Below are 19,022 nucleotides of genomic sequence, written 5' to 3' on the forward strand. Positions count from 1 at the left end.
TAACGGGAGTGAATTAGTACGACGGAGTATTAGAGAGTTTTTAAATGTTTTTATTTTGAGGAGAGCCATAAAATTACGAGAATAAAGTCGTAACATAACGAGAATAAAGTCGCAACATAACGAGAATAAAGTCGCAACATAATGAGAATAAAGTCGCAACATAACGAGAATAAAGTCGTAACATAACGAGAATAAAGTCGTAACATAACGAGAATAAAGTCGCAACATAACGAGAATAAAGTCGCAACATAACGAGAATAAAGTCGCAACATAACGAGAATAAAGTCGCAACATAACGAGAATAAAGTCGTAACATAACGAGAATAAAGTCGTAACATAACCAGAATAAAGTCACAACATAACCAGAATAAAGTTACAACATAACGAGAATAAAGTCGCAACATAACAAGAATAAAGTCGCAACATAACGAGAATAAAGTCGCAACATAACGAGAATAAAGTCGTAACATAACGAGAATAAAGTCGCAACATAACGAGAATAAAGTCGCAACATAACGGGAATAAAGTCGCAACATAACGAGAATAAAGGCAAAACATAACGAGAATAAAGCCGCAACATAACGAGAATAAAGTCGCAACATAACGAGAATAAAGTCGTAACATAAAGTGAATAAAGTCGCAACATAACGAGAATAAAGTCGTAACATAAAGTGAATAAAGTCGTAACATAACGAGAATAAAGTCGCAACATAACAAGAATAAAGTCGCAACATAACGAGAATAAAGTCGCAACATAACGAGAATAAAGTCGCAACATAACGAGAATAAAGTCGCAACATAACGAGAATAAAGTCGTAACATAACGAGAATAAAGTCGTAACATAACCAGAATAAAGTCACAACATAACCAGAATAAAGTCGCAACATAACAAGAATAAAGTCGCAACATAACGAGAATAAAGTCGCAACATAACGAGAATAAAGTCGTAACATAACGAGAATAAAGTCGCAACATAACGAGAATAAAGTCGCAACATAACGAGAATAAAGTCGCAACATAACGGGAATAAAGTCGCAACATAACGAGAATAAAGGCAAAACATAACGAGAATAAAGCCGCAACATAACGAGAATAAAGTCGCAACATAACGAGAATAAAGTCGTAACATAAAGTGAATAAAGTCGCAACATAACGAGAATAAAGTCGTAACATAAAGTGAATAAAGTCGTAAAATAACGAGAATAAAGTCGCAACATAACAAGAATAAAGTCGCAACATAACGAGAATAAAGTCGCAACATAACGAGAATAAAGTCGCAACATAACGAGCATAAAGTCGCAACATAACGAGAATAAAGCCGCAACATAACGACAATAAAGTCGTAACATAACGAGAATAAAGTCGCAACATAACGAGAATAAAGTCGTAACAACGAGAATAAAGTCGTAACATAACGAGAATAAAGTCATAACATAACGAGAATAAAGTCGTAACAACAAGAATAAAGTCGAAACATAACGAGAATAAAGTCGCAACATAACGAGAATAAAGTCGCAACATCACGAGAATAAAGTCGCAACATCACGAGAATAAAGTCGCAATATACCGAGAATAAAGTCGTAACATAACGAGAATGTTTTTTTTATTTTTGTAGCATTAGATCTCCTGAAGATGCTCTGCCTATGAGGGGCGGCTCTCTGAACAAGCATAATTTCATGGGCAATAGTGATGTGCCCGGAGGCGCCTGGTCGGCATAAAAAGATGGTTTTGATCGTGGAATTAACCTCGCAGTCGCAGAGATTCAGCATCCTGTCTGCTGGGAAGTTTGTTGGTGGTGGGCGTGAACGCAGGGAGGATTCATCACTCTCACCTTCTGGCTCACCCTATGATGGGGATGAAGTCTGGAGGAGAACTGACGGTTTCCTCCTGTGAACCCCCTTTATACCAAAACGCTGCCAATACGCCATTATACAGTAGCTGGAAGTTAGAAACACGTTCAGCGCTCGTCTGGAACACGTCAGATACGTTGATATGCGTTGGAGAGAAGTTATGGATAAGTTACGCAGAAGTTATTCACAAGTTACTCAGAGGTTTAGGAGAAGGTAGACGCCACGACTGATGAGGAACTGATACTGAACGGATGTCAACCATCAGATAACTGACCTGGAACTGATGGGCCAACGTTCAGCATGATTTATACCAAGAAACCAGGTCGTCTGCGTCAGTGTAGCAGTTAACGCAAATAAGCCCCTCCCCCCTTTCCGCAGACACTCTCTAGGTGACCGCAAACAGGGGGGGCCTCTACATCCGTCAATTCCACCTGAATCCCCACTCTATTTTGCCCTAATGTCCCTCCGTGGTCACACAAACTTGGCCCCACCTCCTTCTTCTATCTAGACCCACAGCTAGTTCCTGATTGGCCGTCTTGCGTTGTGGCATGGAATAACATAGCGCAGGCCACGCTTCAAAATTGGGCATGAATCAAAAATATCTGCGGCACACTGCTGCGGTAGGAAAACCAGCCCTTTAGACATACGCTAGCATAGGTGCATGCTCAAAATTTTGCGACGTACTCCCCGTTTATTGGCGTGTGCCAGCGTGTTTCAGCGTGCTCATAACTTATACAAAACGTACCCATAACTTATCTAACGTATTCCAGCGTTTTTGCCAGATTTTTATTGTACGTCAGGCATACGCTGGTCTAAATCATCAAGGTGTGACAGCGGCTTCAGTGGAGGGAGGCCTTTAGTAGAGCCCAGAGAAAAGCCAACAGGTCACCGACAACACTGAAAATATCTTTGCCGTATAGCATACTGTATTGACAAACAGCTATTTGTGGCTTCCCGACACAGATAGGGAAATGTTAAGCTCTTTAAAAACACAAACAAACCGATAAGACAAATCATCACAGGTAGGTTTGAAGGAATCAGAAGAAAACGAGGAGTGTGATTAGATTGTGTCTTAAGACCGATCAGCAGTCAACTGACGCTTGGCTGAAACTACCTGTTGATGTCATAAAGCACTGCTGGTGTCTGTTGTACCTTCTCAGGACAGAAGTCAGGGTTGGTTTGTCGCACTTTGCCAGGCCGCCCCTTTATGACTGCATAGCAGAACATAGTGATGACCATGACAAACAGGAAGTAGCTAGTGTGCATCAGGTGAAGGTTGATGAGGGAGCGGTCATCCTGGATAGGAAAGAGTTACACGACGTCAGGAGTATAGACATTCGGTGGGTAAACTAATGGAGACACTTCTCTCTTTGATTCAATTCAATGTAAACTTAACTAGGGTTGGGAATTGAAAACATTTTCACGATTCCGATTCCCTTTTCGATTCTATGAAACGATTCGATTCTTTTTTCGATTCCAATTTGGGGGAAAAAGGAGAACAAACAGTTTGATTATCAGAATCAACTTTGTTTACTTAACTATTGCACAATCTTACAAACTCAACAAGATCAAGATGTCCACAGGAAATGTGAAACTGGAGTAACATCTGTGTTTAAATGAAAAATGAATACAAGAACAAACTTAATAACCAACGTCTAATAACAAATGATGGGATAATAACCTATTTTAAATAACAAAAAATACTAATTATAAAACAGTAGTAGGGAAAATTAACAGTTCTTTTGCAGAAAGATGAGCATATCTGCTTTTTCTGGAAGGATAAGGGATCTTTCAGCGCTTAAGGTGTCTCCAGCTTTGGAGAACACCCTCTCAGATGGGGTGGAGGAAGCCTGCACACAGAGGTAGGTTTCAGCCAGTCCAGATAGCAAGGGCAGCGTATCTTGCTTGTTCCACCACCACAGTGTGGCGCTATCCCTGCAGGGGATGGAGGGCAAGCTTTTATAGAGCTGGATTTCCTGATCTACCCTGTGGGCTAAGGAAAGACGGGGCTTTGATTCACAAAGGGACCGCAGCTCGTTGTCTTCCTCCTCGAATAGTTCTTCCAACTTGCGTAACTTGCGTAAGTTGCGTAACTTACGTAAAAAATGTGACGTAAGTCGTGCTCCCCAGAGCCGGCGCTCTAGGCTCTGGTGCTGCGGGAATCGAAAAAAGAATCGTTCAGCGAGCTGCCAAACGATGCCATGGAATCGGAAAATACGGAACCGGTTCTTAACAGGAACCGGTTTTCGATTCCCATCCCTAAACTTAACCCTTTATAGGGCACTTAGTGAAATACTGTCAAACCAATAGTATTGGAATTCAGGACAAGACCTTATTACCTTTGTAACATTAAAAAAATATGGATATTTTGATATCAATGATGACTGTCAATGTAATAACAAGAAACGCCAACTTTCCCGAATATTTTCTGAAAGATAACAAAAGTGCTTCAAGAAGAAATTCATGAAAAACACTCAGAGTGAAAGAAACACGTTTTTTGGTCCAACATAACCTTAGAGGCATTAATGCTGATACTGGCACTGACATTTTTTAGTTTATAAACCTAAATATAATTGTTAACTAGGCTTATTAACTTTTTATCTTTACTTTATAACTTTTTAATTAGCTTGTTACCTTTTTTTCTTAATTTGTTTACTTTTTTTCCCCAAACTTAATTTCCAGTAGGTAATATATATCATTAAAGGGCTCATCTAATTGGTCAAATGCCAAAATAAGATGTACAGCCATGTAGCAGCATTGTTGCTGAATGGCTGGATATAGATCTTGTGCTTCTAGAAGCAAGTGATCAAAAATGCTAACTTGCTCTATGAACGGTTAACAGAAGAGCTGTGTTGTTGTATGACAATATTTATATAATGTATGATGTTTTTCCCAGTAATATAAAGTATTTACCTTACAGAAATATTTGTTTTTCCTGTTTTCCACACATCCATTCTCTCTCAACCTTTTGCCACTTTACATTATTAGCTAAAGCTAACATAGTTGCTGTCACTGGGCAGATTAGCTGCTTTAGGGCACTTCATCATAATTATATCATAGTTAAAACCTCTGAATTATTGATTTTGCAGGATATATTCCCTCTGAGTAGCGCTTTTATTATACTAAATAATAATAGTTAATGATAGATGTAAAGAGATGCTGCTTTTTTATTTTACTTGAAGTAATATATTTTCTCTAAATATGATATATCCCATTAGCCTCGTGAGACCATCCTGATCTCGCGAGCTTTCAAGGTTTCACTCGCTAATCAGCCTGGAGACTCTCCGTTAAAGAAAATTTGGAGCCGTTCACCAAACGAACGTCCAATCAGCGTTGGCTTTGAGGCGGGTTGAGGTGTGACGCAACGAGAAGCGCGACAGTTCAGTCTAAAGAACATGGCGGCTTCAGCCGATGAAACTAGCGTTAGCGTGGCTATCGAGCAAGTTTTATCGGAATTACAGAGTATTTCTTCACTGAAAGAAGAGCAAAACACTGCTCTGGAGGCTTTTCTCAGAGGAAAAGATGTTTTTGCTCTTCTCCCGACTGGTTTCGGCAAGAGTTTGATCTATCAATTGGCTCCTCTTCGTCGTCGCTCTGTTAGTACGTCATATGCTTCGTTGATCTGATTGGTTTATTTGGCCCGTCTATCACCAACAAAGGCCAATCAGCTAACCAGTATTTTCGCTCCTTCCCAAAATTACTTCAACGGAAGGTTTCCAGATGGATATGCGGAGCAAATCCATCTGGCGGAGTCAGGTTAATATCCCATTGCAGCCTTATAAAAAAAGTCTATTTGAAAAGTGACATTTTAACTTAAAATAGAGAATATAGAAAAAAAATTTTGGACAAATATTTCTGGAGGAAACGAGATTTTAACCATTTGAAAAATAAAAGATTTTTATTCAATTCATCAACTGCAGTTTTTTATTCCTTTTTACATGAAGCTTTATTAGTTTCTTTTTGCTTTTCTATTTCAAGATGCTGAAAAGACAGACAGATAAAAATAAACATCAGTTAAATGTAAACCGGTTTCCCCTGTGACCGGGAACATCGAGTTAATTGTGAACAGAATGGTGAAGCGTGAACTTCAGGAATAACAGGATCGTAGATGTGAAGTTAAAGTCGTGGATGAGAGTGTTTGCTTTGCTCATTTCCTGCAAATCACAAGTCTACAGATCAGCAAGAGTGAAGCAGTAAGAGAAAAAGTAACCATGGTTTATTTGCTACTGTAGGTCATCTGATGAATGAAAAATTATATCACACAATCAAACAGCCTTCGAAAATGATTAAACCTCAGTTATGCTTTGCGACGACGCCTGTGGAGATATGGCAAAAAGGATCTAAAAATAAGTTTACATTTCTTACGAGTGTTTACCCTTAATCTGAGCAGGTAAATAAGATGCCCTCAGATAGATCATCAGATATTATGCAGTTGAAATAAGATAATCCTTTAATTATTTCTTATTTTAAATGTATATTTTCTCATTCAATTAGCAAAGCTCAATTCAAGAAAAAATGTAGTTATTTAAAAAAAAAAAGTAATTACTCTGATTGCGTTTTTTTGCAGTAAACAATTGTTGGTGCCGCTCAGAACATTAAGTACCGTCTGCTGGTGAAAATTCTCAGTCATCCAGGTCATAGTCGTTCCAAAAAAGTTAAAAATCAATCCCCTGTACTTTGTTTCCAAGTTTGAAGATGTTTCTCTTCCCATCCAGGAAGCTTTTTCAATTCAAAATGTCAGAAATAGCGTTGAGTTCAGAGCTTTATAGAGTGGACCAACAAAGCTTTGTTTTTGTTCAGAAAACATGCAAATTGAACGGTTCTGCCCCATAGGAATGGGCAGTCATTTGGGTTCCTTGTTAGCATTCAATGCCGATTGCTGGTCTATGCCTCTGAAAGGGGGGTCGTTAGAGGGAATTGTTGGCCTGGCGGAACAGGCGAGGACTTCTGGTTTACTGTATGGGGGTTGCAATGATAGCGGAAAGGGATGCTCAGAAACCAAGTCGTCTGCTTGTGTGTCGCAGTAAACGCAGCTAAGCTGTTGTTTTTATGAGACAACAATTTTTAATATAAATTTTAAAGTAAACATTTATTTATTATTAATTCATTATTAAGCGTCTTTACTTTTTTCTCTTGATTTGTTGGTAAAAACTAAACTCCTCTTTTTGCTAACTTTTTGCTGAGTTTGCCAGTCTGATTTATTTAATTTTTTTACCCTTTTACCTCAATCAGCTATTACAGCTAAAAAAAAACAATTGTCAAAAAATTATAGGAATTACATGGAGTATTGATAGCTCAGGACAGGTTGGTGAAAACTGCATTTCCTCCTTTCTGGTAAAGCCTGGTTTAAGGCCGATTCATACTGCTGCACCTTTCCAAAATGGTAGGTGACTGCAGACAGTCCTGCAGACAGGAGGCCTCTGATTGGTCAGATCTACATCCGCTCTACACTATGCGTATTTCCTGTTTGGTTTCTTACCGGCTTGTTTTGTTTGTCTGACCGCCACTGTGGAAAACAACTCATGAAAATGGACCAGCTAGAAGAGCGAGGTGCGTGAGAACGCTGGGAGCCTTTTTCTTTCTTAACATAGATGGCTTCCTGGTTTGAGAGGGGTGTCAAGGAATACCTTCACACCAGGGCTTTGTTTTTGGTCCACTCTATAAAGCCTCAGAATCGACGCCAATTCTGACATTTTGAATTGAAAAAATATTCCCGATTGGGAAGAGAGTCCAGTGGATTGTTTTTTAAACTTCTTTGGAAAGAATTAAGCACCATCATTGTTGTTCAGGCCTGTTTCACAAGTTTAATTTTGAAAATCGTCCCTTTGTTAGTTAGAGAGCAATGTCTGACTTTCATTTGGTAATTTCAGAGAATTTTTATTTATTTTTTTTGTCAGGTACGAGTAATCTCTCTGACCATTTTGGATTTTAAATTCATTAAATTAGGGGTAATAACTCTTTGCTCCATGTGTCAATTAAAGAAGAACAATTATGAGCCATTTAGACAGTAGAAAAATAAACAAATAAAGGTCTCTGGTCATAAATGTTTAAAAGTATTTTCTGTTATGAGAAAACGGAGAGTCTGTAACTCACATCTGGAACAATGACGGTGAGCTTGGGGTTGAGTGCGTGGTACACTTTGCCAATGGCTCCTTTATAACACCAGAACGGGTTGTAGTCCTGACTGTACTTGGTGTCCGAGTCACGGACCGTGGTGAACACCTTGTACCAGGATGTTGCATTGGTGTACGTCTCTGGCACGCAGTGGGGTGGCTGCCTGCAAAATAATAACAAAGAGAAGCAAAGGATTTGTTTTGCTGTGAGGTAAATAATTCACAATGAGATAAATATTAAATATTAGTATAAATATATCAATGCACTGTTCCAGAAAGCATCCTAAGTGCAAAATGAAAAGAAATCGTAATAAATTTCTGGTTTTTATATTCTCGTATTGGAGCTGCTTTACAGGAAAAGTAACTTCTGAAAGTTTACTTTAAATAAAGATAAAATTATTACATATTGTTCAATAAATTATCAGTGTTTTTAATTAAGAGTAATTTTCATTTAAATGTACTTTACTGCAGGCATCCATGTTTGTAAAAGAACACTACTGCCAATCAATAAATCAATTGAAATAATATTCTATCCAATAATGGTGATTTGACTTTACCAGTATTTCAATATATTCGATTTAATTCTTTATATAGCACCAATTCACATCATGTCATCTCAAGGCACTTTATAGTTCAACCAGATCATCCAGTCAGATTGATTCAAAGTTTTCTATTTAAGGAAAACCAGAGGTGGAAAGTAACGAAATACATATACTCAAGTTACTGTATTGAGTAGGTTTTTTGTGTATTTTGTATTTTTCAAGTAGTTTTTAAAATCGTTAATTGAAATTTTACTTGATTACGTTTTGAGTAAAGTTTTGTATTTCGTTACATTACAAATCCCATCCGTTACTGAGTAAAAAAAAAAAAAAACTTTGGAAAACCAAAAGGAAGACAAAAAATGGGGCCCGGAAGCTCTGCAGCGAGTGACGTGATCAGCATGTAGATCTAGGCTACCAGGCGCCAAGTCTTTCTGTAGGAGATTGGGAACGAGATGGAGGTGGATCAGGAGAGCGACGACGGTTCAGAGAACGTTTCACTAGAAATGCTAGCTGAAACATCGAATTCTGCTGCCCAAAACGACGAAAATCCTTGGCCTTAAATGGGTCTTAAATGTCATGTGTGACATGTTTTATCTTGTCATTACATGTGTTTACATTTGTAGAGATTTTCTTTAATTTAAAAACTAAATAGTTTTGGATTTATAACTCCTTGTCCTATTTTCCCTACATGGGAGAGATCCCCTGCTTTTTTTTTTTTTTTTTTTTATGTAACTAAGTAACTTTTACTTAAAATACATTTTAAATTAGCTACTTTTTACTTTTACTCAAGTAATTTTTCTGATGGGTAACTTTACTTGTACTTGAGTAATATTTCATCCAAGTATTGGTACTTTTACTTGAGTATGATATTTTAGTACTTTTTCCACCTCTGAGGAAAACCAGCTGATTGCATCGACTCATTGACTCTTCAGCAATCCCTCACACTAAGCATGCTTGTAGCGACAGTGGAGAGGAAAAACTCCCTTTTAACAGGAAGAAATCTCCAGCAGAACCCTGAACACCATGACTGTTGTTCTGGGTTTTATGTCTTTTTTTTTTTTTTTTTTTTTTTTTTTTTTTTTTTTTTTAATAGCAAGATTGTTAATATGTCGAATTGGAGAAGTTTTACGCAATATATTTGCGCGGAACTGCTTCCGTTTGATCATAAAGTCGTATGTTCCGAAAAAAAGCTCGAGGCGGAGAAAAAGATAGAGAATGGGAAAATGCAATTTCGATAAAAGTGGCTGAAAAACAAGGAATTCAGAACATGGCTGCAGCCTGTCGACGGTAAAGATGATGAAAGGATTTTGCCATGTATATACACTCACCGGCCACTTTATCAGGTACACCTGTCCAACTGCTCGTTAACACCTAATTTCTAAGCAGCCAATCACATGGCAGCAACTCAGTGCATTTAGGCATGTAGACATGGTCAAGACAATCTCCTGCAGTTCAAACCGAGCATCAGTATGGGGAAGAAAGGTGATTTGAGTGACTTTGAACGTGGCATGATTGTTGGTGCCAGAAGGGCTGGTCTGAGTATTTCAGAAACTGCTGGTCTACTGGGATTTTCACTCACAACCATCTCTAGGGTTTACAGAGAATGGTCCGAAAAAGAAAAAACATCCAGTGAGCGGCAGTTCTGTGGGCGGAAATGCCTTGTTGATGCCAGAGGTCAGAGGAGAATGGCCAGACTGGTTGGAGCTGATAGAAGGGCAACAGTGACTCAAATAACCACCCGTTACCACCAAGGTGGGCAGAAGAACATCTCTGAACGCACAGTACGTGGAACTTTGAGGCAGATGGGCTACAGCAGCAGCAGACCACACCGGGTGCCACTCCTTTCAGCTAAGAACAGGAAACTGAGGCTACAATTTGCACAAGCTCATGGAAATTGGACAATAGAAGATTGGAAAAACGTTGCCTGGTCTGATGAGTCTCGATTTCTGCTGCGACATTCGGATGGTAGGGTCAGAATTTGGCGTCTACAACATGAAAGCATGGATCCATCCTGCCTTGTATCAACGGTTCAGGCTGGTGGTGGTGGTGTCATGGTGTGGGGAATATTTTCTTGGCACTCTTTGGGCCCCTTGGTACCAATTGAGCATCGTTGCAACGCCACAGCCTACCTGAGTATTGTTGCTGACCATGTCCATCCCTTTATGACCACAATGTACCCAACTTCTGATGGCTACTTTCAGCAGGATAATGCGCCATGTCATAAAGCTGGAATCATCTCAGACTGGTTTCTTGAACATGACAATGAGTTCACTGTACTCAAATGGCCTCCACAGTCACCAGATCTCAATCCAATAGAGCATCTTTGGGATGTGGTGGAACGGGAGATTCGCATCATGGATGTGCAGCCGACAAATCTGCGGCAACTGTGTGATGCCATCATGTCAATATGGACCAAACTCCCTGAGGAATGCTTCCAGCACCTTGTTGAATCTATGCCACCAAGAATTGAGGCAGTTCTGAAGGCAAAAGGGGGTCCAACCCGTTACTAGCATGGGGTACCTAATAAAGTAGCCGGTGAATGTATATGAGTCATGGGTACTGGTTGATGGCATTAAAATTATTTCTAAGTGCATTAAAAAGCCCTGTTACAACATGGCAAATTAATTGTTGAACGTTTGTCCAGATATCTGTCGTGTGCATTCTCTGCAGTCTATGGGTTTTATTCTTGCTTATATCAACAATAAAATTCTCTTATATAGACTCAAATTCAGAAACATATGATAGAAGTTCTAGCTGCATCATCCAGACCTAAATTTTGCATTTTATTGCTGATTTTATTACTTTTATCTTTTCAGATGGTCACTCTGGGTGTGTTAAAAAAAGTCTACAAATAAAGGGTGATTGATTTTCCATCCATTTGCAGACAGAGATGATGCTAGGAGTAAACTGCAGACTTTTCTCAGGTGGGAATGTTTTCCAACAGCGCACATCCTCTGCGCTAATAAATCAGCTCCAGAAACAATCGGAGAAGCGACTCCGGGAAGCCGTCCAACTCACACTGTGACTGGGAAGATATTGCTGGCAGCTGTGATGGTCATGCACGTGCTGAACACCACCTGCTCGCAGTGGCCATGCAGCACACAGTCGTCCGAGTTCCAGGACACGGGCAGAGTGAACGTGATGTTTATTTCTTCATGGGCTTCTCGGCCTGAAATCACAGAAACAAAAGCTCAGATTTTTAAAGCAATAAACAGGTCTTTAACCCAGAATCTTTAAATATTACTCAAAAGACGCCATATGAATTTAATGCAGGAAGAAATCAATTAAATACACAGACTTTTCAAAATTAGCACAATGCTCTACCTGCTTTAAATGCTGTTGCAGAACCAAGTTGCATAAGCAGAAAATCAAACGCTGTTAAACTACTTCCTTTATAATGAATGGCAGGAAGGGTTTGTGGGCTTATGCAAGATTTATCAAACGGTGAACGGACTTAAGGAGATTACCAGGTGGACTATTAGATATGACGTGGATTGGAAAGAACATTTGATGAAGGCAAACATGAGCTGCCAAGAGGAAAAATTAAACCTTTGGAGGTTATGTTAAGAGTTTATAAAGCAGAAATCATTTTCAATCCCTCAACCTTTTCCTCATCCTGTCACATAAAAACCACAAACTTTGTTGTTTTTTATCGGGAATTTATGTGACAAAACCAAGTACCGCATTTTCACGACCATAAGGCGCACCGGACTATAGGGCGCATTTTTTATATACAGGTACATGTCCTCTACTACCTTTAAATACCTCTACTGCGTATTTTAAAAATACAGCGGGCCCAAAACTGAGTATGACTGTGCTTTATTCATGTATTTATTACAAAGTATTAATCAAACCTGCGAGCTGGCCGTGAGACAGACACATCGCAGATGACAGAGCTGTGATGACTCCTAAATTAACTTAAAATCCTGAAACCTGCCGATGGAATATGTTCGCTTTTATTGCCGGTATCCTGGTGCCTGCAGTTTAAATTATTTAGATGAAAAACACCTGCCAGCCGCCGCGGTGAGGCTGCTGTTGAAGGGATTTACTGTCGGTGTACCGCTGGTATGTGGGGGTCTGAGCGCCTCCGACAGAAATAGATAATCTGGATGAACTGACTGCAATTAAGTTTTCAGGTGGACTTTCTCACTTAAAAACATAATAAAGCTACTTAATACCCACTGATCACAGCAAATATAGCTGCAAGATTTAGATTATTTAGATGAAAAAACACCTGCCAGCCACCGCGGTGAAGAGGAGGAGACCCGCCCAGAGGCTGCTGTTGAATTAAGCTTTCAGGTAGAAAAATACAGCGGGAGCAAAACTGAGCATGATTGTGCTTTATTCATGTATTTATTACAAAGTATTAATCAAACCCATCAATGTCATCCTCCTGTTTCTGAATTAAACAGCTGCGCTAAATCAGACATGCCAATTTCCCCTTCTTCGCTGTCAGTCACTTTCCGTGCAGCGCAGCTCCTCAGAAATAATGCCGGCTTTTGCGAAAGCTTGAACAACAGAGCCAGCAGACACGTTAGTCCAAGCATCTACAATCCATCCGCAAACGGTGGTGTAACTTGCCCGGCGCTGCCTTCCACTTATCCTGAAACTGTGGTCTCCGTCTGTCATCCATCGCTCCCACGCCGCTCGCAGCCTTACTTTGAACGGCCGCTTCACACTGAGTGTCGAGCGGTGGAAGTTCCTTTGTCAGACCCCCGGGATAACGGCGAGCACAGCGTTCATTTGATTCATCTTTTTTTTCCACATCGGCTGTGAGATGGGCACGCAGCGATGGTGATGCGTGGAAAAAAGCACATGGTCTCCTCACATACACCTGCCTTTCATCATCTCCAGCCTTTTTCATTTGCGTTAATGTCATCAGAGCGCTGTGTCTGTCTCGCTGTCAGCTCCCAGATCAGCTTCTCTGATTGGTTGATGCGGCGCGTCCAGCAGCAAAACTTCAATTTTTCCATCTCGAGCAGCAGCAGCGCGTTGGCGGTGCGTCAGATACTTAAACGCTCCCGAGGCGCTGCGGCTGCTGCTCAAAACGCGCTTTTTGCTGCGCCTATACGCGCGTCAACCATTTACTTTGCATGTAAACTCGCTGCTTCTGCTGCACCTGCTGGGTCCGGTTCACACCGATGTCCAGCGGTTGAACAGCGAGCACAGCGTTAATTTGTTTCCCCATGTTTTTCACATCAGCTGTGAGATGGGCACGCATGGAGTTACAGATTAACAGCGATGGTGATGAGTGGAAAAAAAAACACCTGGTCTCCTTACATTCAGCCACTCTTTCATCATCTCCTCAATGAGGTGGTCTCAAAAGTCGCAGCTACAACACACATAGGGCGCACCGCACCAAAGGGCGCACCGCACATTTTGAGGGAAAAAAAAGACGTTTAAGTGCGCCTTATAGTCGTGAAAATACGGTATATTAGTAACCTGCATTAAAAGAAGACATTTGGCTTTCAGCAAAAAATATAAAGAATAAAATCACTAAAGAAATTTAGCGCTGAAGGCCTCAGAGGTTTTTCCAAAGCCTGGTTTATACTCAGAAAACAGGTTGTCTGCGTGTCTATTGCAGTTAACACAGATATTTGTTTATTTTTATTTTTTTACTTTTTTGGAATAGAGGCAAATATGCAGTTGAATGGTGTAGATCAGGGGTGCTCAAGTCCAGTCTTTAAGAGCTACTATCCTTTAACGTTTAGATGCATCTCTTCTCTAACACACTTCAATCGACAGGCTCAATCCCTCATGTAGCCCAGCAGAGCTAACGAGCCAATCGTTGGATTCAGGTGTGCATCAAAAAGTTGCAGGATAGTAGCTCTGGAGGACTTGAGCGCCTCTGGTGTAGATCAAGTAATTATGATCTACAGAAGTGTGAGAATGATCTATTCAAAGTCTGCCTAATCTGACTGCATTTGATCTCTTATGCATTGAAGAACGAGCACAAAGTTTAGGGTAGAGGTGGAAATCAGGTAAAGAGAATCCTCTACATCCCCTTGGTCATCAGCTTAGAAATGATGGTTGGAGCGGAACAATGCACTGAGTTTCTGAACTCTGTTAAAGCAGGGTTCCTACAGCATAAGGCAAGTTATATTCACGACTTTTGAAGACTTTTTAATGCCACTTGAAATAAAAATTTGAGACCAAATTCTCAAAAAACACAAGAAAAAAACCCCGCTTGCTACAACTAAACCCAAAGGTTTATTTTAACATAAACCACTGCACTAATGTTTCAAATGTTAAAAAGCTTCCCATACAGGAAGAAAGCTAAAAACACACAAATGACAGATATATTTCAACAATTATTTAACTGAATTCACAAACTTTGTTTTAGCAGGGAACAAAACTAATCAGTTTTAAAGCCCCAACATAACCAGTGCTAAGTCTTTTTTGCAGCTATTTTTCTTTGTATGGTTTTCTTAGTATGTTTGATTTGGTGATAAGTGGAGGCGTTGCAGAGACAAGGGTGGAACTAAACTGAGAAATACCGGCTGTTTCTCTGTAACTCCATTTTGACGCTTTGTGTTTCGTGCTTCGCATGTGCGACTCCACTGCCTTAATTCCCATCGTTCTGAGCTTGAATGACTTCTTGCACTAAATCCACTGAGCCTCATGTATGTTCCCTGGTTTTAGCCATGGAGAAAACTCTTGGCTGGAGACAATTTAGGTTACATTTACACTTGCTCATATTTTCCAGACAAAAAGTTAATGGTGCATCTCCCAAATGTCCCGGCAGCAACAACGCTTTATTGGTTCCGCTATCGGGACGGAACCAATAATGGCGAGACGTTATTTTTATTTAAATAAAAAAAAAAAATGTTGTCAATTTTAACGTTTTATTTAGATCACAAAAATAAATCGTAATAAAAATAATCCTATTTATGATGTTTTAAAAAATTAAGACCTACGAAAGACTGAATTAAGACATTTTAATACCAATTAAGGCCTTAGTTTTATTTTGAAGAATTCAATGACTTTTAAGACTTTTTAAGGACCCGCAGGAACCCTGTAAAGGAGAGGTCCGGTCATATTCAGAATACAAACTTCTGAAAGTACTTTAAATCTGAAATGATTCCATCCTGTTCAATAAATGATCAGTGTTTTTAATTCAGACTAATTTTCATGTGAATGTGCTTTACTGGAGGCATCCATGTTTGTCAAAGAACACTACTGCCACCTACTGGTTTGTGACGTCACGGTGCGGTATCGGCTGTTGATCAAGTCCCAGTGCTGTATCTGGTGTTTGTCACAACGCGCTATTATCCAAGTCATCTTGAAAACATTCTTCCAAATGTTGGCTACATATTACGGGTTTTTTCTCTGGCCAGAAGTTCGATGGCAAATCCTCCCTCTTCAAGTTGGCGATCCAACGACCAACCCGTCCGTGGAGGATCAGGAATCAGAAAGGTGGAATAACCCTTTTTTTTCACTTTTACCCGATGTATTCCAACATCGGCGCTAGGCTTACCGCACCGTGACGTCACTGCTGGAATCATTGAACGTGACAAAAATTATTTTTTTCACTGACTAACGCTAAATTCATTAAATCACTGTGAACATATTAGTTTTAGGTATAAATAATGATCCATCGATTATTCCTTGCTGACCACTTTTCCTGCAAGAAAATAAATAAACATAACCGTCACATGTAGCGGTCCCTATCAGCCTCCATTTTTTAATAGAGTCAGGTGAGTCAACTTTATAACTGCTGCTGCCTTGTGCATGAAGTCAAATCTGCTCTGAAACAAAGGGGGCAGCTGCATAAGTGTTTCTCTCCTCTTAAGCAAACCAGTCTGGAAGTGATTGAGGAATCAAACTGAGTGTAGGGATGCAGGATATTGGGATTTTGGCCGATATCCGATATGCCGATATTTTAAAACTCATGTAGCTGATAACCGATATCGATACCGATGTTAAAGCTGGACAAAAATAAGTAGTCATTGAAAATAGCAGTTTTGTTTTCCATTTCTGACACTTTGAAAAATAATATACTCAAATATATTTTCATATGCTGATATCAAATAGATTTTTAAAAACGCGGTATCGATCTATTTTACTTTCAAAATGTGGTGAAATTTCATCGTTCTGTTACAAACTCTCGTGATATTTTGCAAATTCTTGTGAGATTTTGTTAGTAAAATAGATCGATACCGCGTCAATATATCAACATCTAAAAATATGGCAACATTTGGTGAATTTTCGGGGGATTTCGTAGCATAACGATGACATATAGCAATATTTCATTAGTAAAAGAGATTGATATGGTGTTTTTAAATGGCAATATATCAGCATATGAAGATATTGGGATATTTTAATGTATCAATATTTTTTCCCTCGTCTTTAGAAGTTTTTAAGTCTGTAAAAAAGTTTTTGAGGAAAAAGAAGTTTTCTTTTTTTTTTAGACTTTAGAAACTCAGAAGCTGATCAAATATCGGGTTAAATATCGGTGGGGTGGCCGATGTCCGATATTCAGTTTTAAGGCCGATACCGATAGGGGGCCGATTATATCGTGCATCCCTAACTGAGTGATCATATTTATGGCTAAATGGATCAGATATGGTTGACATGTTTGGCAGGAGCAATGATCTGATGCACTGGAAGGAAGCATTTGTTATTTTTCATGGGTTGAACGATTAAATTAAAGCGTCTGACAACATGTTAAAGATAAACAGTGTTCACTAAAGCTGTGGAAGGAGGATGGATCGGCTTTATTTTCAAATAAATGATTAAATATGGCTGCAACTACAACCACAAAAAAAAATTTTAGGTGTTGTAATTCAAAAGGAATGCTGTTATTTCAAACTTCCGAGATCTTATATTCCATGGAAGTAAACAAAGACTAATTTCCTATAAATTAGTTTCATTGAGATTTGAAAGATTTTTTTTCTTTGTTATGACAAACGTTCCTCTCAAAAAGGTAAAAAAGTTCACATAAAAACTATTTAATTACTTACTTTTTGGTGCTTTTTGAAACGTATGGCGATCTGACATTAGATTTTTTTTTTTGGGACATGACTAAAAGGATACACACCTGTCCAGGTAGATTAAAGTCTATTTTTCATACAAAACTAAAGAGATTAACGCAAATCTGACCTCTTGCACATGCGTATTGGCAATAGGTATGCTGGTCTGGCAGAACTCCAGCCCCGGATAAAGCGTAAAAAATGGATGGATGGATTTTCCATCTGAATTATAAAAGGACTTCTTCCTGCAGCCTCGTTGCTCAGGTGATATTTACACTCAACGTTGGATGAATTAGACAAACCTTAGAAAAACAGACGTGAAGGAAACCTGAGTTCTCCACGTGCTACGTGCTACAATCAGTGTGGTTCACCGCTGGGATTTTCAGCTCTATGTTCGAGTTTAAACACATTCCTGTGCTTTGGGGGAGGGGGGGGGGGTGGATTTAATCTGTTCATTTGCAATAATGCTTGACTTTGAGTGTATGTGACATTTAAAGCAGTTTTGAACTTGATAAGAGATTTCAGAGAGAGTAGGTTGACCTTTACCAAGAAATCCACCTCCATCTGTGCAGATGTCCTGTCTGTCCTGTTGATAATAGATTATGTCCACAGTGACGTTAAATATTTGCATGGCTCTGTATTTGCTCTCCTCATCTGTTCTGAAGAATCTGATATTCGAAATGTGAGTTAAGCTCAGCCTGCAGAAACCTGAGGAACATACCTTAAACATCAAATATAAAGTCAACTAAAAAAGGATTTCTTGGTAGAATCTCACACAGAATAAACCTCTTTCTACTTTTAAAGGAAAAATCAGGTCAGCAAGGAATAATCAATGGATCATTATTTATACCTAAAACTAATACGTTTGCATTAATTTAATCAGTTTAGCGTTAATCTGTAAAAAATAAAAAATATCATTTTTGGCACAATCTCAGAGTCTGGGAGCGGCCATTTTTGCCCAAATATAGTAGCCCCTCCCTCCTGCCATCTTCCAGCAGTGACGTCACGGTGCGGTAAGCCTAGCGCCATTCTCCCCGCTTTACAAGCTAAATCAATGGGAACTACTAGACACATCTGCAATCAACAACAATTATTGAAGATTTCCAGAGGACTTCACCATTGAAATTCACCAGAGCTATAGTGAAACTGACAATGCCCACGTGCATGGCAGCTGGATGCTGGAATACATCGGGGTAAAAGTGAAAAAAAAAGTTATTCCACCTTTCTGATTCCTGATCCTCCACGGACGGGTTGGTCGTTGGATCGCCAACTTGAAGAGGGAGGATTTGCCATCGAACTTCTGGCCAGAGAAAAAACCCGTAATATGTAGCCAACATTTGGAAGAAGAATGTTTTCAAGATGACTTGGATAATAGCGCGTTGTGACAAACACCAGATACAGCACTGGGACTTGATCAACAGCCGATACCGCACCGTGACGTCACTAACCAGTAGGTGGCAGTAGTGTTCTTTGACAAACATGGATGCCTCCAGTAAAGCACATTCACATGAAAATTACTCTGAATTAAAAACACTGATCATTTA

The 19,022-nt window shown here is 39.4% G+C and overlaps 1 protein-coding gene across 2 annotated transcripts in view; it reads right to left on the reverse strand.

The window, feature by feature from the left end:
* Positions 1 to 19,022, reverse strand: part of tmem248 (transmembrane protein 248) — a 33,620-nt gene that overhangs the window by 1,555 nt on the left and 13,043 nt on the right. Inside the window, exons 4-6 of one of the 2 annotated variants that reach the window (XM_038290759.1) lie at positions 11,525 to 11,675; positions 7,945 to 8,128; positions 2,966 to 3,147 (exon numbers count right to left, since the gene is read on the reverse strand). In XM_038290759.1, coding sequence (XP_038146687.1) covers positions 2,966 to 3,147; positions 7,945 to 8,128; positions 11,525 to 11,675 — 517 coding nt within the window. The remainder of the gene's footprint in view (positions 1 to 2,965; positions 3,148 to 7,944; positions 8,129 to 11,524; positions 11,676 to 19,022) is intronic. The other variant, XM_038290760.1, reaches the window with a different exon arrangement.

Source organism: Cyprinodon tularosa, unplaced genomic scaffold (genome assembly GCF_016077235.1).
Source record: "Cyprinodon tularosa strain WSP-4 unplaced genomic scaffold, ASM1607723v1 ctg288, whole genome shotgun sequence".
In the NCBI taxonomy this organism is placed as follows: Eukaryota; Metazoa; Chordata; class Actinopteri; order Cyprinodontiformes; family Cyprinodontidae; genus Cyprinodon; species Cyprinodon tularosa.